Genomic DNA, 25624 nt, shown 5'->3' with positions numbered 1-25624 from the left:
TAAGAAAAAGAAAGAGAAGGCAAAAAGGAAGAAACAACCACATGGTATCACCTTTCCAATGTCTCATGAAATTCCTGTTTAATGAGTTTATTTTATGATACTTTTAGTTTGGGTTTACATTTTTACTGGTTTGTCAAGACCATGGCAGTTACACTGTTCAATATGTCAAAGAAAAAAAACCCTATCTAATAAAGAGGGAATACGCAGGGGAGGGCATTTGGGTGTGACCGGGCTGTCAGGGGAGGGCAGTTGGGGACTATCAGGCTGGCAGGGGAGTGGTTGGGGGTGATCAGGCAGGCAAGCAGCTGGGAGCCAGCAGCCCTGGATTGTGAAAAGGATGGCTGACCACAGCTGGGTTAGGAATTGGACCAGATCTTGGGCTGAGCTCCCGTTGGCCTTGGGCTGAGCCGGCCCTGGCAGCATGCGCCCCAGCATTTGGGCGCTTAGGTTTCTGTTATCTAGGCCTCCTGAGCATTCCCGTCTCTGAGAAGAGCTGAGATGGAGCTCTCCTTGTATCCTGACTTGGGGAGTACATGCCTAGAGCTGAGGCTGCAGGTGAAGAGGAACAGAGTCTGGTGCTTGGCTTTTGGTGATCAGTTTGTCTCTGCCTGGAGGCACCACACGACCCCAACAGGGTGACTTTTCTGAGCTTTCACTTGTGCATTTATACCGTGCATGCCTCCTCCGAGACATGGAGTCCAAGGGGAAGGAGAGAAGTGCCAATTCCTCAGTGTGAATGAGGCTTTACACTTTGAACTGCTAGCTTGAATCAGTGATCTAATTCTGTGGTTTCAGGAGACTTTGGCAGGTTGGGTAGGAGTGGTGGCAGGGTAGGGTTTTATATTTCTATAGAGGCCCAGTACATGAGTGGGGTCCAGCCAGACCACTCCAATGGGGGCCATTGGGACCTGGTCAGCCAGGGTGAGGGGCCACAGGAAGTTTGCCAGTTGCCCAACTCCAATTGGGGTTGGAGAGGAGGGCTGCTGGAGGATGGGGCCAGCCAGGGCAAGGGGCTGTAGTCATTCTGGTTATTCTGGTAGTTCCCAGTGATTCTGCCATTTGGTAGCTGGGCTTTTATTATATTGGATATCCCTATTCCAGTATTTTAGTATATATCCATGAAAAGTATATTTCATATAAGTAGTATTCTTAGAAATTTAGAGAGGTAATAATAGTGATCACTGGGAGGGCAGAATATATATATAATTATTCTTAATTTCCTATACTCGCTAATACTTTTAATTGGTAAAGTTTAAAGAGCTATATATGCTTATTTATAAAAGTAAGATCTTAGCTAATGAAGAGGGAATATGCAAATTGACTGTCACATCATCATAAACGATGGCAACCCCCATAGCCACAAGATGGTGGTGCCCAGAGGAGGAACCAAGATGGCGGCCTAGGTAAGCTCCTAAGCTGCCACCTCGCACAACAATTTCAAAACAACAACTAAAATCAGAACAGACATCATCTAAAAACACAGGAAAGCTGGCAGAATGGGAAATCTACAACTAGAAAGAAGGAGAGAGGCTCATGGATCGGATTGGGAGCTGCAAAGTGCTGAGGTAGGGTGATTCGCGTGTAGAGAGGAAGTGCAGCTGAATACCTGGCTGGTGAGAGGGGAAAGGAAGTCCCCGGTTGCACTGAACCCTTTCTGACTGTACTGAACCCCAACCCTGGCTGAAACCCCATGGACCCAGGCTCATACAGTGAAGTCTGGAATGTAGGGAAAGGTACCCAGAGACTCAGAGACTGGGAGACTGGGGAAGCCGGGAGTCGCAGTGGGCAGGGTCTACAGTCGCACACGAGTGAGTGCATGTAGAGAGATCTGACTTCAGAGGTTCCCACGGCCTCTGTATAGCAGAAGGAGTGAGAAGCTCCAGACTACAGAGACCCAACCCAATTCTGGACGAGCCCCTGGGGCACCCATGCTCTTGCAGGGGGAATCTGGGACGGTCAGGCAGAAACTCAGAGGAGCCGCAGAAGGCAGAGGTCAGGCGGAAACTCAGGCAAGCGCACAAGGGCAGGGCTGATGGGAAGCCAAAACTATCAGCTCAGCCCTGAGACTCCGCCCCATCCAAGCTGAGCACAGAGGCTTTTGCAATTTTGCAAGTCTGATCCTATAAGACTGTCTCCAATACAGAAGTTATCCTGAAGTAGACACAGCCAATTGGCCTGAAGGTCAATTCCTCCCAGGGATACCAACAACAATTAAGACTTAACTACAACAAGGCTGTACACGCAGTCCACAAGGGGAGCAACAAAAGTGTCTACCTCAGGTAACTGGGAAGGCTGACCCACTGGGCCATATAGGACACCAAACACACAAAGCCATTCTACCAACTCTGGGAAGCAGCGAAAATGCCGAGACAAGGAAACAGATCTCAAACGAAAGAGATGGAGGATATAGAGTTCAAAAGCACAGTTATAAGGTTTTTCAAGAATTTCCTAAAAAGACCGATAAATTTAATGAGACCCAACTAAAAATTAAACATAAACTGACTGAAATGAAAATATTATGCAGAGATCCAACAGCAGAATGGAGGAACATAAGAATCAGGTTGTCAAAACCGGTTTGGCTCAGTGGTAGAGTGTCAGTCTGCAGACTGAAAGGTCCCAGGTTCGATTCTGGTCAGGGGCATGTACGTTGGTTGCGGGCACATCCCCAGTGGGGGATGTGCAGGAGGCACCTGGTCGATGTTTCTCTCTCATTGACGTTTCTAGCTCTCTATCTCTCTCCCTTCCTCTCTGTAAAAAATCAATGAAATATATATTTAAAAAATAATAAAATAAAAGAATCAGGTCGAAGATTTGGAATACAAAAAGCCAAAAGACACTCCTCTGGAGAAACAAAAAGAAAAGAGAATCCAGAAAGTTGAAGATAGTGTAAGGAGCTTCTGGGACAACTTCAAGCATACCAACAATAGAATTATGGGGGTGCCAGAAAAAGAGAGAGTGCAAGATACTGATAACATATTTGAAGAAATAATGACAGAAAACTTCCCCTACCTGGAGAAAGAAATAGACTTACAAGTACAGAAAGCGTACAGAACCCCAAACAAGAGGAATCCAAAGAGGGCAACACCAAGACACATCATAATTAAAATTTAAAGAGCAAAAGACAAAGAGAGAATCTTACAAGCAGCAAGAGAAAAACATTTACCTACAAGGGAGCACCCATACGATTGTCAGCTGATTTCTCAACAGAAACTATGCAGGCCAGATGGGAGTGGCAAGAAATATTCAAAGTGATGAATAGTGAGAACCTACAACCAAGATTACTGTATCCAGCAAAGTTGTCATTCAGAATTGAAGGGCAAATTAAGAGCTTCACAGATAAGAAAAAGCTAAAGGAGTTCATTACCACCAAACCAGTATTATATAAAATGCTGAAAGTTATTATTTAAGAAGGAGAAGAAGAAGAAAAAAGATAAAAATTATGATCAACAAATACATATATATATCAACAAGTGAACCTAAAAATCAAGTGAATTAAAAATCTGAGCAACAGAAGGCTACCAACTCAGAGAAGCTGCGAAAATGCTGAGACAAGGAAATAGATCACAAACGAGAGTACCGATTAGAGGAGAAACCAAGATGGCGGTGTAGGTGAGCAACTGGTCTGACGCTCCCACAATTTAAAAATTAAAACTAATATGAAGGACATCTATCATCCAGAACAGCAGGAAGGAGGTACTGGGTAGTTAATAGTCAACAATTAACATGATAATAAGAGCAATGAGGGACCGATAGGGCTCTTGGAATGTGACCAGCTGGAGAAATGGAGGAGTGGCAGGCCCAGAGCAGCCAGGCCTGGAGCACCAGCAGCCAGGCCTGGAGTAGCAGCAGCAGCCAAGCCCGGAGCAACCAGGCCCAGAGCAGCCAGGCCCAGAGCAGCAGCAGCCAGGCCCAAAGCAGCCAGGCCTGGAGCAGCAGCAGCCAGACCCTAAGCAGCCAGGCCCAGAGCAGCCAGGCCCAGAGCAGCAGCAGCCAGGTCCAGAGCAGCCAGGCCTGGAGCAGCCAGGCCTGGAGAAGCAGCAGCCAGGCCCGGAGCAGCCAGGCCCGGAGCAACAGCAGCCAGGCCCAAAGCAGCCAGGCCCAGAGCAGCCAGGCCCCAAGCAGCAGCATCCAGGCCTGGAGCAGCATCCAGGCCTGGAGCAGCCAGGCCCAAAGTGTTTTGGGGTCAAACCCTGGGTTCAAAGTTAAAGGAAAGAAGGAGCAATGCAGCCAATTCGGGTACCAGAGTGTTGTGTCCGTCATCACAATGGACTCAGAGAAGCTCCTGTGTCCCTTCACCCAAAAGGACTGAGAGTTGCACAGACGATAGCAAAGTGGGAGAAGAAAACTGAAGGCTACGCAAGGGACTGAGGTACCAACATGGAGTCATCTAAAGAAATAAAGACTGAAGTGGAAGCTACTTCTTTAATCATGTTCCTGCTCATGCTAGCATCTGTTAGCTTCCAGTCTTCTGCAAAGTCTTGTGCAGCAAGTCCAAGGACTCTGAGTAAATCTACACAAGCAACAAAAGAGATTCAGCTAGTAGCTAAAAATATTAATATGTCCATAATTCTGATTTCTCATTTTGTTGTTTTGCATTGTCATTGTTGTTATTATTATTTTTTTTTGCCTCTTTTTTTCCCTTTTTTTTATTAAATTATTATGTGTACATATTTTAACATTGCCCCCCCTCCCATACATACCCTCCCTCCCCAGAGTTGTTGTTATTATTTAATAGCCAGAGTTTTGCTCTTGACATTGGAGTTTTGAAAATAACATGTATTAGGTCTAGTAATAATTAATGTCGTTTTTAAATCGAATTTATTTAAACTAGGGATGTCGAACTCAATCAGAGAAGGGGCCAAAATCTAAAATCCAGCCTAAATCTTGGGCCGAATGGTTTACTGAACAGTCATAAACTGTCATTGTGATGGAAACGCAGCGGAGTGCAGTGATGACAGCGCGGTGCGGGCCACATTGCAAGGCCTGGCGGGACAGATTTGGCCCCGGGCCTTGTGTTTGACACATGTGATTTAAACAATACAACAAAATTTAATCAACAATATAGTTGCCGTTGTTTTCTACTACTTGTGCCCAAAACTCAGGAAGCATTTTAATCCCTCTGTTGTAAAATTCTTGTGATTTTGATGCAAAAAATTCGGTCAATGCATTTTTGAGGCATTCTTCATTATTAAATTTTTTTCCAAGAAGAAAGTTTTGCAAAGAATGAAACAAATGGTAATCGGAAGGGGCAATATCAGGAGAATATGCAGGTTGAGGGAGAACTTCCCATTCCAACTGGCGCAGTTTTTCAGCAGTGATTCTTGCAGTATGCGGTCGTGCATTATCATGGTGAAGAATTACACCCTTCCGATTAATCAGCGCGGGTTCTTTTTCTCTTAAAGCTTGGGCTAACCTTTCCAATTGGGCACTATACACTGCATTTGTAATGGTTTGGTTAGATGGTAAAAGTTCATAATGAAGAATTCCTTTAAAATTCCACCAAACACACAACATCACATTTTTCGCATGCAAGTCAGGTTTTGGCATGGGCTGCGGAGCCTCATTTTTGTCCAACTATTGAGGCTGCCTTTTCAAATTAACATACAGCACCCATTCTTCATCTCCGGTAACAATTTGCTCTAAAAACGGCAAATGGTTTTGACGAGAGAGGAGCGAACTGCAAATTGTGACTCTTTGATTACGATTGTTGTCAGTCAACTCATGAGGAACCCATTTTCCAAACTTTTGGACTTTGCCAAGTGCACGCAATTGATTGGAAATTGTTTTTTGTGAACAATTTAAAGTTGTCGCAAGCTCTTGTTGGGTAATTTGAGGATTTTGCACCAAAAGAGCTTGAAGAGCTTCTTGATCAAAATTGGACACACGGCCTCGACCACTCTTGTCATCTAACGAAAAATTTCCCTCGCGAAATTTCTCAAACCAACGCTGGCATTTTCTGGCGCTAACTGCATCTTGACCAAGAGCACTACAGATGTTTTTTGCAGCCTCACTTGCTTTTCTTCCTAATTGGAACTCGTAAAGCATGCAGTGCTAAATATGCTCTTCATCCGCCATCTTCTTAGCCCTAGTTTTGCAACAAAAACCAAACCAAACACAAACTTTTTCAAGCAAAACTTGTTAATTGCACTTCACACGTTCTGTAGATACCATGTGTTTGAAGGTTATGTCAATACAAGTCAACGCCAAGCAAGATTTTAAACGAATGTTAAAAACGACATTAATTATTACTAGACCCGATATGTGGTTTAAAAAAAAAATCTGAGGAACAGAATAAACTGGTGAATATAATAGAATCAGAAGCAAAGAAAGGGAGTGGATTGATAATTATCAGGGGGAAAAGGGGTGTGGGGGGTGCAGGAAGAGACTGGATTAAAATCGTACACCTATGTAATAAAGGATCCTTTGGAGATAAAAAAAATAAATAAATAAAAAATAAAATAAAATAAAATCGTACACCTATGGATGAGGACAATGGTGTGGGGGGGAGGGGGAAGGTTAGGGCAGAGGGTGGGGCAGGAACCGGATGGAATGGAGCTATGGGGGCGGGGGGAGGGGAAACAATTGTAATAATCTGAGCAATAAAGATTTATTTAGCTGAAGCCGGTTTGGCTCAGTGGTAGAGCGTCGGTCTGCGACTGAAAGGTCCCAGGTTTGATTCCGGGCAAGGACATGTACCTTGGTTGCAGGCACATCCCGGTAGGGGGTGTGCAAGAGGCAGCTGGTCGATGTTTCTCTCTCATCGATGTTTCTAGCTATCTCTCACCCTTCCTCTCTGTAAAAAAAATCAATAAAATATATTTAAAAAAAAAAAAGATGGTGGTGCCCAGTCCCCTCAGCCCCGCCAGAGTCCACAAGTCCTTTCAGCCCAGCGGGAGGGCAGGGAGAGTGGCGAAGCAGGTGCACAGTGCGACCAGACCTGCCCTCAGCCCCACCCCCATTGCTCAGGGCTGCCCAAGGCTCAGGTAACCAGGGCAAGTTGAGGCTCTTGCTGCCGGCAGTGGCAGCAGCAGCAGCAGAGGTGTGATGGGGGGCATCGCCTTCCCCTGATCACCAGGTCACCTCCTGCCCCTGAGGGTTCCCGGACAGTGAGAGAGGGCAGGCTGGGCTGAGGACGCCCCCTCCAGAGCATGAATTTTCATGCACCGGGCCTCTAGTAGAAACATAATTTTAAAAGCATGTTTCTCTTTACTGTCAGCTACCCCATATCGTAACCTAACTCTTGAAATCCTGTCTCTTCTCAAGAAGTGACCTTTTTAAATGTGCTTATAAATATTACTATGTCTTTTGCACAACAGGGGTTATTAACATAATAGGATTGTTGTTGTTGTTGTTTTTAATATATTTTATTGATTTTGTACAGAGAGGAAATGAGAGAGATAGTTAGAAACATCGATGAGAGAGAGTCATCAATCAGCTGCCTCTTGCACACCCCCTACTGGGGATATGCCCGCAACCAAGGTACATGCCCTTGACTGGAATCGAACCCAGGATGTTTCAGTCCCCAAGCCAACGCTCTATCCATTGAGCCAAACCGGTTTCGGCAATAGGATTGTTTTTGGATTATTATTTAAGATCTCATAAAAATTTTCCATATCAGTATATTTCTGTGCAGTAGATAAACTTTCATTCTTTATTCAGTGAATATGTGTTTCTTTTGTAGAAGTAAAAACAAAAATAAACTTCACTTTAAATAATAATAAAACAAAAATTTTATGCTGACAAAGAATCAGAATACATAGATCTTCAGAAATCATCTACTCACTCAGCTCCCACATGCTCTTATGCTACAAACAATTCTAATTAGCCTTTTTTTTTTAAATTCTGCAACCCAAAACTAATTGTAAATATGAGTAGGTAGTCATTGAGGCATGCTCAGATATTAGTGAAAAGAAATAGTTGAAAACCTAACCTTAAAATAAAAGAAAAAAGAATATGGCGATGTACTATGCATAGCAGTCTGAGCTATCAAAAAAGTTAAAATTTTATTTTTATTATGTCCTGATTGAGAAAGAAGATCTTTGTAATACAAGTTAGACAACAAACAATCAAAATCAACTAAGATTTTATAATTAAAATAAGAAAACTGTAGTTATCTCAAAAACATTGAAAGAGTAATGTTCTCTAATTTGATAGTCTCTGTTATTCCAATGTATTCTGACCTCCACTGGCTTCCCAAATACATCATGGTTACTAGAGAAAGAAAACTTCAGCTTCCCTTTGGGAGATTTGCAGCATTAGTAATACCTTAATTAAGGGTAAGGCACACATTTCATCAAGAATATGCATTAAGCTGAAACCGGTTTGGCTCAGTGGATAGAGCATTGGCCTGCAGACTGAAAGGTCCCAGGTTCGATTCTGGTCAAGGGCATGTACCTTGGTTGCGAGCACATCCCCAGTAGGGGGTGTGCAAGAGGCAGTTAATTGATGATTCTCTCTCATCGATGTTTCTAACTCTCTATCCCTCTCTCTTCTTCTCTGTAAAAAATCAATAAAATATGTTAATTTTAAAAATGTGATCATCCTGATAGAGGTAGAAAAAGCATTTGACAAAATACAACATCTATAAAAAAAGAAAAAGAAAAAGAATATGCATTAACATTTTTGGTGTCACCAAAATAATAGTTTTTTGGAAATGGAACGAAGAGTAGCCCCTCTCCTTAAAGGGGCCACCCGAGAACTTTCAGAAGTGAAGTAAAGCTGCACACTGAAGTTGTATGTTATCAGCTACTTACACAAGGTAGCTCTGGAGTTAAACGATCTATGAAATATATACAGTAACTCTGGGACAAATTGAATCTATTCTACTTGTCTTTGCCTTTTTAGTCTTACATCATCCCCTCCCTTTTTTTCCATTTAATCTGATTTGCGTAAACTAAACACCAACGTTAACTTCAATTAGCACATGCCAGAATTAGGTGTAAGGAAAACTCCTGTCTGGAAAGCGATTACACTATATATCCTTACCAGTAACACGGCAAAGTTTGTAGTGTGGTTACAGCGGCAGTACAGCACCTTATCCCTGCTTACATCTTTGAAACAGCCATCTGTGTCCCAATCCTTCTTTGTAGTATTCCAATAGACACAGGCATAAGATTGGAACTTCTTTTTAGTGTACTGTGAATTGATAAGACAATTGCAACTGATTTTTAAATGCTTAACATGGTAGAAAAAATCAAAAAGGTTAAGATAATCATATGAGAAATCCGATATGTACTAAGCATAACATCTTCATTATAGATTAAGGGGGGAAATATAAAAAAAAAAAATTCAAATTAGCCAATTTTTCATTTAGTTAATCTGACAAAAAAAAAATATGGAAGGTTTAAATGAATACTTTAAAAAAAAAAAAGACTCTCAAGGAGTTTTCTGCACCTTCCTTTTGCCCACACTATCCCTGCTTCATAATAAAAGTTGTCTAAATTTGCCAAAACCGGTTTGGCTCAGTGGATAGAGCATTGGCCTGTGGACTGAGAGGTCCAGGATTTGATTCTGGTCAAGGGCACATACCTTGGTTGTGGGCACATCCCAAGTGGGGGTATGCAGGAGGCAGCTGGTCAATGTTTCTCTCTCATCAATGTTTCTAAATGTCTATCTCTCTCAATTCTAAATTCTTCTCTGTGTAAAATCAATAAAATATATATATTTTGTTTTTTTAAAAGAGTTGGCTAAATTTTTAATTTGTTCATGGGAACACTCACCTGTTGACGAAAGGCCATTTGGACAGAAATATTCTGTTTGTTCCCAGTGTTATTAGCTGTGCTTGAGACAACTCTTATACTGTCATTTGATGTACTTTTAAAAATTTTTGATTGGAAAAGCTTGCTGTTTTGATACACTATAAAGCCATATGACGTGGCATTACCTGTGAAGGAAAAAAAAAGACATGAAAATCAATAAATGAACCGGAGAATAAATAAGAAACAAAGTCCCGTGTCATTGTTGAACTGCACAGCTGTTGAATATTGACTTAAACAGTAAAAAATGATTTGCTGGCTGAACCTTCACTTAATTGAAATATGTAATTCTATATAATAAAACCCTAATGTGCAAATTGACCGATCAGAGGAACGACCAGTCACTATGATGAGCACTGACACCAGAAAACCGATGCTCAACACAGGAGCTGCCCCCTGGTGGTCAGTGTGCTCCCACAGGAGGAGCACCGATCAGCCAGAAGCTGGGCTCACAGCTGGTGGCAGGAGCCTCTCCCACCTTTGCAGCAGTGCTAAGAATCTTTTGGAGTCCCAGATTGTGAGATGGTGCAAGCCAGGCTGGGGAACACCACCCCAGGGCACAAACTCTAGTTAACATACAAAATCTCGTGGTTGGCCATTCCGCCCACATTAAATTTTTTTCCTGGGGCTCAGATTCCATACCTATATAATGGGAACAATAATTTCTGCCTAATCCACCTCAAAGAGGTATTGCAAAGATCTCATTATTAAGTAAACATCTCGCTTTCTATACAGCAAGACAGAGTGAACATGACTGCAGGTAGGTCAAGCCTATTTGCTTCCCACACTGATAAAGACATGGGACAGGAAAAAGCACAGGGTGAATATCAGGACAGCTGTGCCTACAAAAGTGTTCTGTGAAGTCTGCCTCCGGTTCAAAGGGACTGAGCAGGGACCAGTCTATTAAGTCACAGAGCCAGGAGTTCAAATTGTTCTTATCAGGAACTCTTTCAATGGAGCCAGATTCTTTCCATCATCTCTCTCTTTTTTTTTTTTTTTTTTTAATGATCATATAATTTGCAAACATTGATCTTTTTCTTTCTTATTTTTCCCCCATCACCATTTATCCCCCCTATACCCTCTTCCACCTCCACCCTCTGCCACACCCCCATAATCACCATACTGCTGTCTGTGTCAATGAGTTCTTTCTCTTTTCTTTTCTTTTTTTCTCAATCCCTTCCCCCATTAACCAGTCCCGCACTTTCCCAACAGCTGTCAGCCCATCTATCTATGAGTATGTCTCTATTTTGTTTATAAGTTCATTCTGTTCATTAGATTCCATATATGAGTGAAATCATATATAGAATTATGGTAATTGTCTTGCTCTGACTGGCTTAATTCACTTAGCATAATGCTCTCCAGGTACATCCATGCTGTCACCTTAGGTAACAGATTCTTCTTCTTCTTCTTTTTCTCCTCCCCCCCTCCTACCTCCCTCCTCATCCCCCCTCTCCTCTCCCCTTCCTCCCCTCCTCCCCCTCCTCCTCTTCCTCCTCCCCCTCCTCTTCCTTCTCCTCCTCCTCCTCCTTCTCTTCCTCCTTCTCTTCTTCTTCCTCCTCTTCCTCCTCTTCTTCTTCTTCTCCTCCTCCTCCTTCTTCTTCTTCTTCTTCTTCTTCTTCTTCTTCTTCTTCTTCTTCTTCTTCTTCTTTTATTCTCCTTCTAATTCTTCTTCTAATTCTTCTTCTTCTTCTTTCTTCCACCTGGGCAGTATTCTATTGTGTAAATGTACCACAACTTTTTTATCCACTCATCTACTGATGAACACTTGGGCCACTTCCAAATCTTGGTTATTATAAATAACATTGCAATACACATAGGGGTGCATATATTCTTTCCAATTAGTGTTTTGTTTTTTTCAGATATATTCCCAGATGTGGAATTGCTGGGTTATAAGGCAGTTCCATTTTTAATTTTTTGAGGTAATTCCATACTGCTTTTCACAGAGGCTGCACCAAATCTGTATTCCCACTAACAGTGTATACGGGTCCCCTTTTCTCCACATCCTTGCTAATACTTGTTTGTTGATTTACTGATGATAGCCATTCTCACAGGTGTAAGGTAATAACTCATTGTGGTTTTAATTTGCATTTTTATTAGTGATGTTGAGCATCTTTTCATATGTCTATTGGCCATCAGTATGTCTTCTTTGGAAAAATGTCTATTCAGGTCCTTTGCCCATTTTTTAAATGGATGGCTTGTTTTTCTTGGTATTGAGTTTTATAAATTCTTTATAAATTTTGAATTTTAAGTCTTTATCAGATGTATTGGCAAATCTTGTTCTCCCATTCAGTGAGTTATCTTTTCAATTTGTTGATGGTTTTCTTTTCTGTACAAAAAAATTTTAGTTTGATGTAGATCCATTTGTTTATTTTGTTTGTTTCCCTTGCCAGATGAGATATATCAGAAAAAAATATTACTACAAGAAATATCCAATTCCCAGCTATGTGACTCAGTGGTTGAGGGTCGACCTATGAACCAGGAGGTCACTGTTTGTTTCCCAGTCAGGGCACATGCCCAGGTTGTGGGCTCAATCTCCAGTGTGGGTGTGCAGAAGGCAGCCAATCATTGATGTTTCTATCTCTCTCTCCCTTCCTCTCTGTGAAATCAATTAAAAAAAAAAAAATAGAGAGAGAAATGTCCAAGATTTTAATGCCTATGTTTTCTAGGATTTTTATGTTTTCTAACCTCAAATTTAAGTTTCTAATTTATTTGGAGTTTATTCTTGTGTCTATTGTAAGAAAGTGGTCTAGTTACATTTTTTGCACGTATCCGTTCTATTTTCTCAGCACCATTTATTGAATCTACTATCTTTAGGTCATTTTATGTTTTGGCCTCCTTTGTCAAATAGTAATCCTATATAATAAAAGGCTGAAATGCAAATTGACTGAACAGCAGAATGACCAGTCACTAGGATGCACACTGACCACCAGGGGGCAGATGCTCAAAGCAGGAGCTGCCCCTTGGTGGTCAATGTGCTTCCACAGGGGGAGCGCAGCTCAGCCAGAAGCCCTGAGCCAGGCTCACAGCTGCAGTGGCAGCAGCAGGGGCAAGAGCCTCTCCCACCTTTGTGGCAGCACTCAGGATGTGTGACTGCCGGCTTAGGCCTATTCCCCCAGCACTGGGCCTAAGCCATCAGTCGGACATCTCCTGAGGGCTCCCAGACTGCAAGGGGGTGCAAGCCACGCTGAGGGACCACCCCTGAGTGCACAAATTTTGTGCACCAGGACTCTAGTTGACTGTAAAGACCTGGGTTTATTTCTGGACTCTCTATTCTGTTTCATTGATTTATATGTCTGATTTTAGGCCAGTACCATGCTGTGTTTCTTTTGTTTGTTTAGTCTTATATTTTAATTTCTTTCATAGAGGGAGAGAGATATAGAAACATCAATGATGAGAAAGAATCACTAATTTGCTGCCCCTTACTGGGGATTAAGCCCACAACCCAGGCACATGCCCTTGACCAGAATCAAATGTAGGACACTTCAGTCCATAGGCTGACTCTATTCACTGAGCCAAACCAGCTAGGGCCCAGTACCATGCTGTTTTGATTACTATGCATTGTGATATAGTTTGATACTAGGTACTATGATTCCTCCAACTTTGTTTTTCTTTCTCAAGATCTCTGTGACTATTCAAGTCTTCTGTGGTTCCATATGAATTTTTGGAATATTTTTTTCTAATTCTGTGAAGTAGGCCATTGGTATTTTGATAAGGATTGTATTGAATCTGGAGATTGCTTTGGATAGTATAGACATTTTAATGATGTTAATTCTTCCTATCCATGAGCATGGTATATGTTTCCACTTATTTGAAAATTCTTCAACTTCTTTCTCCGGTCTTATAATTTTATGAGTACAGGTCTTTGACATCCTGGTTACATTTATTCCTAGTATTTTATTCTCTTTGAAGCAATTATGAATGGAATTGATTTTTTAGTTTCCCTTTCTGGTAGTTCATTATTGGTGTATAAAAGTACAACTAATTTCTGCCCTAGTTGGTTTGGCTCATTGAAGAGAGCATCAGCCTATGGACTGAAGCATCCTGGGTTTGATTCCAGGTTGCAGGTTTGATCCCAAGGAGAGGGCGTGCATGAGGCAGCCAATCAGTGACTCTCTGTCATCATTGATATTTCTCTCTCTCTCTTTCTCTCTCTCTCTCCCTCTCTCTCTCTCTCTCTCTCTCTCCCTCTCTCTCTCCTCCCTCCCTCTCTCTCTCCCTCTCCCTTTATCTCTGAAATCAATAAAAACATATTTTAAAAAATAAATTAATTAATTAATTTCTGGATATTTATTTTGTATCCTGCTACTTCACTGAATTCATTTATCAGTTCTAGTAGTTTTTTGGTGGAATCTTTAGGGTTCTTTCATCATTTCTTGAACTACTTATTGGTCTCTGCTGTTTCATGAAAATTACAAGCTTTCCCAGAGCTGAAAGACTATTGTGGCACATATCTTCAGGACATTGGAAAAGGTGCTTAGCTGTTCCTTAGAGATCTTAGGAGAACATGGCCACAGCCAAGGGTTTTATAGCAAGGCTTGCCAGGGCAGTGGTCAAACAGAACTACCTAAAGAATATCTCCTAACACTTCATATAGCTATTGGCCATATTTTAAATAATAGAAGCACCAACAATAAGTATACTTTTTAACTGAATTAATTTCCTAAACTGTGCTCTCGTTTACAAAGGATACACAGAAAACTAAAAAAGTGGCAGTTAGACCAATCTATTCAGTCATGCAATTTGAGAAATCAGCAGGCAAGGTCCTGACACCCATCAAATGTCCTCCACAGGCTAGAGCAACCCCATTGCTCTAGCCTCAACATAAAAATAAAGACATTGGTCTTTTTAATCCTCACCTGAAGATAAGTTTTAAGATTTTTAGAAAGAGATGATGGGGGGAATAGAGATAAAGGAACATTGATATGAGAGAGAAACATCCATCGGTTGCCTCCCATATACCTAACTGGGGACTGGAAATTGAATCTGCAACATTTTAGTAAACAGGAGAGAGTTCCAACCAACTGAATCACAAGGCCAGGGCTCTAGGACTTTTTCGTGGCACATTAAAATTGCTCTTTATGGACACTAGAGGAGAAAGTTAACCCTAAAAATGCAAGAAGGCTTCCTCTTATTTTTATAAAAAGAACGGCATGCTTGATATAAAATACAAATCTATAGAAGAATAATGATTAAAAGATGTCCCTGCCTGGATGCTCTGTTGGTTAGAGCCTCATTCCAATACTCAAAGGTTGGGGGTTGGTCCCTCGTCAGGGCACATATAAGAATCAACCAATGGCCGAAACCGGTTTGGCTCAGTGGATAGAGCGTCGGCCTGTGGACTGAAAGGTCCTGGGTTCGATTCCGGTCAAGGGCATGGACCTTGGTTGCGGGCACATCCCCAGTAGGGGGTGTGCAAGAGGCAGCTGATCGATGATTCTCATCGATGTTTCTAACTCTCTACCCCTCTCTCTTCCTCTCTGAAAAAATCAATAAAATATATTTTTAAAAAATCAACCAATGAATGCATAAATAAGTGGAACAACAAATATCTCTCTTTCTCTCTCTCTCTTTTCTTCTCTCTCTCTCTCTCTCTCTCTCTCTCTCTCTCTCTCTCCTTCTCTCTCTCTCTTTCTCTCTCTCTCTCATCAATCAATCAATCCAATATATACATACATACATACATACATACATACATATAGAAGGCCCTATCACCCCTCTCTTCATTCCTAAAGTATTTTTGGTCATTTATTAGAAAATCATTATTTCATCTAAATATTCAGATTCATTAGAAAAAAATGTATGTACCACTATCTTATAATTTTAAACAATCTCCATATTTCTAGATACATCTCCTTCATGTTTCTTTATTTATATTCTCTCCATCAAATTTGTTAAAAGCTTATGTATTTCATCAGTTTTTGTTTTTTTTTTTTTTTAAATATATTTTATTGATTTTGTACAGAGAGGAAGGGAGAGAGAGAGTTAGAAACATCGATGAGAGAGAGTCATCGATCAGCTGCCTCTTGCACACCCCCTACTGGGGATATGCCCGCAACCAAGGTACATGCCCTTGACCGGAATCGAACCTGGGACCTTTCAGTCCCCAAGCCGACGCTCTATCCATTGAGCCAAACCGGTTTCGGCCTTCATCAGTTTTTTCAACAATTTTTCATTTTGTTAAGTCTAGCATTTGTTAATTTTATTTTTATTAAGTTCTACCGCTGTATTTATTAATCCCTTCCTTCTAGTTTCCTTTACATTTATTTTATTTCTATGCCTCTTAGCTGAATGCTTTGTTTACTTTTAACACTTTCTTTTATTTTCTACTTATCTTATTAAGCATATATATTTTTCTTTAAATTCATTTTTGTCCACATCCCATGGGTTTTGATCTCTGATGTTCTCATTGCCATTAATTTTTAAGTACTTTGTAATTAGCCCCTTAATTTCCTTTCTAACAATGGTGCTTTAACATTTCTAATTGGACAAAATTTAGCTATTCTTTTGTGGTACATATATACTTTTATTGGATGATCAGTAACTATATCCTATGTGACTTTTATTTTACTATATATGTAACTTTTCTATGTGGCCTAATAAATGGGCGGTTTTTAAAGCACTCCTTTGATATTTGAAAATAATTTTTACTATGCATCTTCTGTCTACAAACAAAATCACACATGTGTAAGTTTATATAAAGGTCAAGTTTATTAGATATTTTTTGTCTACTTGATTTCAATTTCTGGGATAGTTGTCCTAATTTCTCTCCTTATAAAAGTATTTTCAATAATTTTTGCCCATACATTTGAATGATATGTTTTTAAGGAAACAAAGAATTAAAATATAGATAAATTTAGAAGCATTTTAAAAATCAATATAATGCTTGTCTCATTTTCAGTTCTTATAAGAGTATTTCTAGTATCACATGATCTCACTCATCTAGGGGAAATAATGAACAACATAAACTGATGAAGAAAAACAGAACTGGAGACAGGGAAGCATCAATCAGACCCTCAAACCTCAGAGGGAAGGTAGGGGAGGATGGGGGTAAGAGGGAGAGATCAACCAAAGGACTTGTGTGCATGCATATAAGCCTAACCAGTGGTCACGGACAACAGGGGAATGGGGGCATGCTTGGGGAGGGGTTTGGGATGGGAATGGGGGGATAAGGACAAATATGTGATACCTTAATAAAGAAAATTTTAAAAATCTATATAAAAAAATATGTCCCTTTCAGTCCATTCTGCGGGTTTTTTTCTTTAGACATTGTGTGTTTTTAAGCCACTCAACTATATTGATAGTTTATATGAAAGAAAAAATTAGATCCCTATCTTCTACCAAACACAAACAAATTCTAGGTGTACTGAGACCTAAATGTAAACACTAAAAAACCCAGAAGAAAATATAGGAAACTATCATTGTGACTTTAGCACAGGAAAGGATTTCTCTTAAAAGATGCCAATTATAGAGGAAAAGATACATTGCAAGTTAAAATTTGGGTATGACAGAAGACATTAAAAACCAACAAAAGAAAAAAAGGTTATTCTCATACTTAATTCACTTTAACATGTTAACTCTGTTAATAACTGTGAAATTAGTTTTTATAAGTAAACACAATATAAATTTTAAAAAACAAGCAAAAGATAACTATAGACTGGAAGGAAGATATTTGCAACTTCTATGACCCATAAAGATTTATTAACCAATTAGAACTATGTAACCGACGAGAAACAAAAACTTAGTCTTTCCAAAATAATTTCATTCTAGCATTGTGTTTCTTTTGCTTTTTTTTAAGGGAGAAATATAAGTATAAATGTGTGTGTGTGGTTTGCATATTATTATTTTAAAAGAATCAGTCAAACTTTTTAAAGTATGAACATTTCAAGTTAGACATAAGAATTTCTGCAGGGTCATGTGCAAGAGGGTAGAGAGCCCATGCTTGGCACCATATTAGTGGAAATAACTTAAAATAGTTACTAGTAAATGATGCCTGTGTAGGGGCAAAAAAAAAATCAATAATATATATTTTAAAATATATTTATATTTAAAAAATAATAAAAATAAAAATAAATGATGCCTGTGTAAATTATTTAAAATATCCCCAGCACAGGTGTACAGGATGAATCCCAGTATGTGAGTGCCATGGACAGAGCTTGTGACTGAATATTTTTCAAATGTGTTTTGTTTTTTTTTAATGAGCCACATTAAAAAAGGTAGGTTTTTATTAGAACACAGATTTGTGTTCATGGCCAGGGCATTTCAATTCTGCTATCCTCCAAAATATATTTGAAGCCGAAACCGGTTTGGCTCAGTGGTAGAGCGTCGGTCTGCGGACTGAAAGGTCCCGGGTTCGATTCTGGTCAAGGGCATGTACGTTGGCTGCGGGCACATCCCCAGTGGGGATGTGCAGGAGGCGGCTGGTCGATGTTTCTCTCTCATCGACATTTCTGGCTCTCTATCTCTCTCCCTTCCTCTCTGTAAAAATCAATAAAATATTTTTTAAAAATATATATATATTTGAAAAGGAAGAAAGGAGAAAAGTAATCATCTCTATGACCTAGAATCATAGAGATTACCATAATCTGGAAGAGATCTAACATACTCAAATGAAAATTATTCCGTCTGAAACTATGTAAACATTATTTTGCACTCGGTGATTTTTAAATTATTAATTCCATGAATTTGCGTGCATTTTTTTTTTAATATAACAGAGTTTGAGACCTACTTTTTGGTGTATTGAGCCAGATCTGAAGTTCAGTCGTTTTATTTGGATGAACACCGTCTTTGTTTGATTCTACACTTGTGGAACCAGAAACAAGAGAATTGCTAGCTCCTATGAGAGGGAAAAAAGCATATTTCAAAAGTCTAGATTTTCTTGAATAAATCATTATTTATGGTTAGTAGCAGAATGCTCTCTGGTATTATAAGCACAGAAAACAAATAGCTCACCTTTGTCCACAGTGAAGAGAACACCTGTAGACTCCCCAGTGTCTTCTGGAGGTAAAGAGAAAGACTGTATTGCTATATTAGGGTTCACCACTGAATTATTGCCCAAAGACCAGGAGTAGGTCTCCATTTGAGTAACAAGCCTGCATAGAATAAAACATAACACTATGATTGTCAAGAGACTCATTGTAAAATCAGAGGTGTGTGTACTATGTTCTCTCCCTGGCTCCAGTAGAAAGGTATGATCACAGAACTCATCAGATTGCAATATTAACATAATCATCTAAAAATCAATAGATCCTCCCTTCCCCCAACTGATGGACGAAGTACGATGTAAACTGCACCTGCTGCCTGGACATTCCTGAGCACCTAACCAGGCACCTTATATGGACTGTACATTGAACCACCAATCAGCACCTGCCAAATACCCTAAGCCCTTGATTCCTAAGTACCTAAGTGCCTAACCATGTGCCTTATATGAAACCACCAATCAGTGCATGCTGAGTACTCTAAGCCCCATCCCTTCCAGTTCTTCCCCTCAAAAGGCATATTCACTTGTGCAGGTGTGCTCTCTTCCTTTGCAAGGCAGCCTGGCAGGATCCTTCTCCTCTAATAAAGCCTGTAGTCCTGGTCTTCAGCCCTATGTCTTATCTTTCAAAAATAACTGATTTCTTTAGCAGAGTCTTCCTTTGTTATATACACCTATTTTTAAAGCTCTGGTGGACTATCTCCACTGAATGGTACCTTCTACATTGATGCTATAAGGTTGGAACGTTGGAATGACAAATTTCCCAATAGAAATAATCTTTATCATGCTACTCTTCACACAGAAGGATGGTGTTGCCACCCACCATTGGCCAGGCATGAGATTCTTGTTTCTCCAGCGGTAAGACTCAATTTCCACTTATTCAACTCCCTCCTCTAACCCAAACCCTTTGGGATCCAAAGCATTTCTTATAAGTTGTCCATTCTTGAGGTGACAGTTCATACGGAACTATGGAACAACAGAACTTTGAACTCATTGACCCATAACCAAATATTGCAGGTTCATAAGAAAGTCATGACTTAAAAAAAAAAAATATATATATATATATATATATATATATATATATATATATGTCAGGTATGCTAGTGATTTACACACACCATCTCATTTTAGCTTCACAAAAACCCTACTGAAGTAGAATCTGAAATTACTCCCATATCACATTGACAAATCTGAGGCTCTTCAAAGAGTATGAAGTAATTCAGCCAAAACCAATGAATAACAACACTAAGATATGAACTCAAGATTGTCTGACTCCAAAGGCTATTGATCCAGAGGAAAAAACCACAAACTCCTCTATTGAGACCTTCAAAGCTGCCTTGAGGCCTTGCCACCCTCCTACTCCATTATAATTGTTCTTAGATTCCCAGGAGATTCCACGTGCCTGTTTACAATAAAGCTGAAATGTATTCTTTCTCCCCTGACACTCTCTTTGTACTCTCACTCTTTACACTTTTCTCACTAAGTGTAGAAAGGAAGCTCAGTAGCTTAAGGGTACAAAGAAGAAACTATAAATGAAGAAAACAAGGTGAGATGGAAGACTAAAGCCTGGTGCCTGTGAGGAGACTCAAGGGATAGAGTTTGGAAAAGAAGAGTTGCACCAAGCAGCAATTAGTTTCCTTTCCTGGGGAGAGAAGAAAGCGAGAGATGGACTCTGATGGCAGCTCATCAAGAATATTCTCCTCAGGAGGGCTAAGGGGCTGGTGACCTGGCCTTGGGACTATAGTGAGATGAAATGAAGGAGCTGAGTCCACAGGACTTACGTAAAGATCCCATGGGAGAAGGTAAACTGATAGACCATGATTAGAAAGACAAACTAGAAATTTAGAGTGGGAGAAAGAAGGAATTGAGTGTGGTTATATTATTTCATATTTCAAAGTGATCTATATTTAAAATTGTCATTTATCCTCTGTAGTCATTTGGATATTACACACAAAATTCTTTTTTCTCCATGTCTTAAGCCAGTAAAATTCATAATTATTTATTATTAAGTTTCTCATCTGCATCATGATCTGTGACTTTCTCAGCCAAGTCCTACATCTCTTTCCTCAGCTTTCTCACCAAAAGCATCCACTACTCCCCATTCCTTCTAGCAAGACTGCAAACACAGAGCCTCAGCTCTGAAGGGACTCAGTCTCCATGTTCCCTCAACAAAGACTCTGGACCCATGGCCACATCCTTCTCCAGCTTCAAGAAAAATGGGAGTGGCTCTTGCTGGTTTTGCTCAATGGATAGAGCATTGGCCTGTGGACAGAAGGGTTCTGGGTTTGATTCCAGTCAAGGGCATGTAACTCAGTTGCAGGCTAGATCACCGGCCCTAGTTGGGTTGTGTGCAAAGGCAACCAATCATTGTGTCTCTCTCACATCTCTCTCTCTCTCTCTCTCTCTCTCTCTCTCTCTCTCTCTCTCTCCCTCTCTTTCTCTCTCTCCCACTCTCTCTAAAAGTCAATGGAAAATATCCTCAGGTAAGGATTATTTTTTTTTAAAGGGAGTAACCACACTCCTAGAAATTTGAAGTCATACGTCACAACAGTTAAACTGTTTGCACAACCTCTACCACCCTCTCTCAGAATTATAATCTTTTGAATGTTCTATTTCATGCTTTTGTTCTTTTTCTACTTTAAAGACTCAACACAAGATAGGTACTGGTTATAATAATTAGAAAACTGAGAATTATTTGTAGGAATTTATTCCAACAAATAATGTCTCATGCAAACAAAGATTATGTATAAGAATGTTGATTGTTCAAAATATTAAAACATTTAAAAGAATCTAAATGTCCAGTGGCAGAGAACTTCTTAAATAAAAATTCACTCATTTATGCAATAATCTAAAATTTATGATGTAGATGTATAGATATTTATATAAAATGTTTATATACTATTAAGTGACAAAAGACAAGTTATAAATCAATAGATTATGTAATGTAATGCATATACAGAGAAAACATTTTACAAGAATATACAGTATATCAACAGGTTAACAAATGCAAAATTATTTTTTAAAATTTTCTCATCTATATATTTTTTATTTTTCCATAATGAGCATGCATATTTACTGAAATTTTAAAAGAATTAAGAAAACTATATATAAAATAAAAAACACACATAGTGAATCCTAATGGGAGGCCTCTATGAATAAAGAACATGAGTTTAAGTTTAAATATACAACCCAAAGAAATCCAGAACATATGAGTTAAGAAGAAAGAAAACAGGTATAGAGTTGGATCCCTTTTGTTGTCCAATGTAACCATGGGAAAGTTTAATTGAAACACACCAGGATCTTGGGGAGGGCTGAGTTGTGGGTGGGAGGCTTCCAATGTGTCTTACAAAGTTGTGCTGTTATTTGCAGCTCTGTAAACTGAGAAAAAGAGCATGCGGAGCTCCTGCCTGCATGCTGTCTGCCACTTGGGCATACCGAGCTGAGGCTAGTGAAACAAGTTCTAATCTAAATCATCCCAGTTACTCTCTATCCATGGCCACACCTGGAACCAGGAGTTAACTCCACTGGTCACTGAAGATAAATAGAAGGTTTTAGTCTGCATCCCGTAGGAATCAGCCAGTGAGTGCATCCATGAGAGAAATAAAGACATTTCTATTAATGCTTTAACCTAGGAAAGTAAACAGCACTTTGTCAGGTTTTTCTTTCCAAATTGGAATTGTGCTTACGTTGAAAAGACCTGTTCATCTTCAGCGACAGCTTTTTTAAAAACTTCTTCTTTGGCACCTAGAAGTTGACTCACTGTTGTGACAGCATCTATTTTTGCCTGCCGGGAAGAAGACACCAGTTATCACAGAGGACATCCTCATGACCTTCGTTAGCATGGATTATTATGGTATCAAGTGGAACTGAAGGCTTAGCTTTCTGTCTACAGAAAATGGCAGAGAGAATAAAGATAAGGCACAATGAAAATAAAAATTAAGGCAGTCAATTAGAAGGCATAGGTCTCTGAATTTGACCTCAGAGCAAGATCTTCACAGACCCCCCACTGCATCCCCAAGAACACAAAAGCCGATGCTTGGGTACACATGCAGAAACAAACTAAGAAGGGCTTTAATTATCAGAACGTCACAGCTTACAATATTTAATATAACTTATTAGCTACACCTAATGTAACTATTAGAATCAGTAAAATTATTTCTAGTTTTCTTACAATTAAAAACATCAGAAGCACATTGGAAAGGGTCTCTGGGCATTTGGTTACTGTTGAGCTGCTCTCTTTGGGATTATTAATATTCTTCTGTCTTTATTGGCTAATCCTTCCACAAATTCTACCTTTGGAGGTCATTATTTTTTAATTCCAGTTTTACTAACTTGTAATTTTAATCTCCCTTAATTTCCAAAGGAGCTAGGATAACATAAAATCATTTTTTGAAATAAAACATTTAAAGAGAAGAATATATTGTATATTTTCAGGTCATGCTTATATTCAATTGGTAAACACTGGGTTTGTCCATTTAGGTGGCTTACAGCCTGTGTGACCAGTACCCAAGCTGTGCCAATTGGTAAACGTTGACTATAGTTCTTTTCTTCAGATACCAGAGTTTAGCAGTTCATAGTATCAGAAATGTAAACAAGGCCTACATTTTTTAAAAGCTAAAACTAAAATGCAAATATGCTTAGCAGGAAGAGATCAGCTTAAAACATCATGTTCCAAAGTGAGTTCCTTGTAACACCATTTCACTAGGTAAATAAATTAATTTTTATTTAATTTTATTAAATTATTGGAATTGAATAGGGATATTGAGGCCAAATGCAGTGGGCAAACATATTAATAAGATGAAACAGATTTGCTTGTTATAGGCTTCCCAGATTTAACATGGTAATGATCAGTGTGACTACCTTCAAAGAGAATTATTTGGACAAATAATTCTTTGAGCATCTCTCAGACAGAGTACTCTGCAAAATGGTTCTAAGCAACCTAAATCATGCCCAAGTTTATATCCTGGAATAAGGAATACAGTTTGGGATGAGTTTATTTCTTCCCCTCCCTTTTCAAAAACCCTTATGAGTGTTACCTGAGCTGAATCATTTGTGGTTATGTTGAAGATCTGTCCCACCACTTTAGTAGCAGAAGTGATGTTCTGAGGCTCTAAATTTGTGATATTAGATGTTAAAATCAGGACTTGTTTAGAAACAGTTGGAGCATTTTCTGACGAATCACTTAGCTGTTAAAAAAAAAAAAGAGCAAACCTAACTTTTTACAACTACATTTAAACATTTCAAGCAACTACAAATGAATGAGCGGGAATGTAGTTGAGCCTCCAAACTCTTCAATCCCCACTTAGTTTTTCATGATCTGTTTCTTTTCTTGTATAATGTGTATAACAACTGTAATCTTATATAACAATTCTATGCTGTAGCATATAATAATTTTTAAATGGATTTGTACATTATGTCTTCTTCATTTCATTTTCCAAGTTATTTGTTTTTATTGTATTGTACAAGATTATTGGTCTACAATAGGTTGGAGATTTTAAAACTAGCTTTTCAGCAGAGTGTGGGCAGCATTGACCTAGACAACCTCAGGTACCAACTGGCGTCCAGGCTCTGCTGTGCATGTTACTCCTGTCATTAGTGGGGCTGGAGATCATCTCTCTCTTTCTCTCTCTCTCTCTCTCTCTCTCTCTCTCTCTCTCTCTCTCTCTCTCTCTCTCTCTCCCTCCCTCCCTCCTCCCTCCCTCCCTCCCTTCTCTTTCTGTCTTTCGCTAGATGGCAGCATATCATTTCAAAAGTCAAATGAAGGTCACAGGCTATTCAAGCTTGGGAAAGAGTTGGAAGCAATATTCCATCAGTAGACAGTAACAATGCTCTCATTTCATATCCAGGTCCCTGCTACGTGCTAGGCACTGCTAAGTGTCTTGCAGGTGTCACTACATTTAATCTGCAAAACAGCACTGACTTGAGCATTCTCATCCCTATTTAAAGCCTTGGAGAGGGTAAGGAGCTCACCCATAGTTCACGCAGCTTAGACGTGGCAGAGCTAATAGTCAAACACTGTTTTGTCTGATTCCAGAACATGAAGTCTTTCCCACAATCTGTGTGGTTCACACAACCTATGTGGTTGGCACCACCTCCATATCCTCCTACCACTCCTACTCCCACCTCCACCGCTGCCCATGTATAATTAGGGAGCCGATATGGTTCAGTGCGGACTTTAAAACAAAAAGCAGCACCATCACTTTTGGCTGTGATTTATCAGGCAAAATACTGCACGTCTCAGAAACACAGTTTCCTCATCTATAAAATGAGTAAGTTCATACTTGTCTATTGGGGTGTTACAGGGATTAAATACGATAAAACAGCACATGTGATAGAATGTTCAGCACAGCACTTAGCAGGCAGTCAGTGCTCAGTAATGAGTGTTATTAGCTGTAATTATATACACTATTGGCATAACACCTTGCTCTCAGAGGTTCTGTGAAAATTAAGGGAAATAGTATGTATCAATAGCAGGCCTGCTTCCTAGAAGAGAGAGAAGTTTCCTCTTCGACCCTGTTTGGCCGCAGGTGTTAGCATTTGCATTTGGGTATCTCCTTAGTCAAAATAATTTAATTTGCATGGAAAAATATATTTACCTAGATGTACTTCCCATTTCACCTGCTCAGGGATACAGCTCTGAGACTCTCATCAGGTTCTGGAGTTTTCTGTCTCAAAAGGCCTCATAGATTTTCCTCTGTGTTCTGGTTCACAACCTTAACATACCTTCCTTTTTTAAAAATACATTTTTATTTATTTCAGAGAAAGGAAGAGAGAGATAGAAGCATCAATGATGAGAGAGAATCATTGATTGGCTGCCTCCTGCATGCCCCCTACTGGAGATCAAGCCCTAAACCTGGGCATGTGCCCTGACCTGATTCATAGGTCAATGCTTAAC

General features: G+C 39.7%; 1 protein-coding gene across 1 annotated transcript in view; it reads right to left on the bottom strand.

Annotated features, from left to right (window-relative positions):
• ADGRG7 (adhesion G protein-coupled receptor G7) overlaps positions 1 to 25624 on the bottom strand; it is a 71728-nt gene that overhangs the window by 22912 nt on the left and 23192 nt on the right. The window contains exons 7-12 of the mRNA XM_045583790.1: positions 23766 to 23915; positions 22416 to 22513; positions 18705 to 18844; positions 18481 to 18588; positions 9720 to 9883; positions 8986 to 9135 (exon numbers count right to left, since the gene is read on the bottom strand). Of these exons, the coding sequence (XP_045439746.1) occupies positions 8986 to 9135; positions 9720 to 9883; positions 18481 to 18588; positions 18705 to 18844; positions 22416 to 22513; positions 23766 to 23915 (810 nt within the window). The remainder of the gene's footprint in view (positions 1 to 8985; positions 9136 to 9719; positions 9884 to 18480; positions 18589 to 18704; positions 18845 to 22415; positions 22514 to 23765; positions 23916 to 25624) is intronic.

Source organism: Pipistrellus kuhlii, unplaced genomic scaffold, assembly GCF_014108245.1.
Source record: "Pipistrellus kuhlii isolate mPipKuh1 unplaced genomic scaffold, mPipKuh1.p scaffold_m20_p_2, whole genome shotgun sequence".
NCBI classification, from domain to species: domain Eukaryota; kingdom Metazoa; phylum Chordata; class Mammalia; order Chiroptera; family Vespertilionidae; genus Pipistrellus; species Pipistrellus kuhlii.
This window is presented reverse-complemented; position numbering and strand designations above follow the sequence as displayed.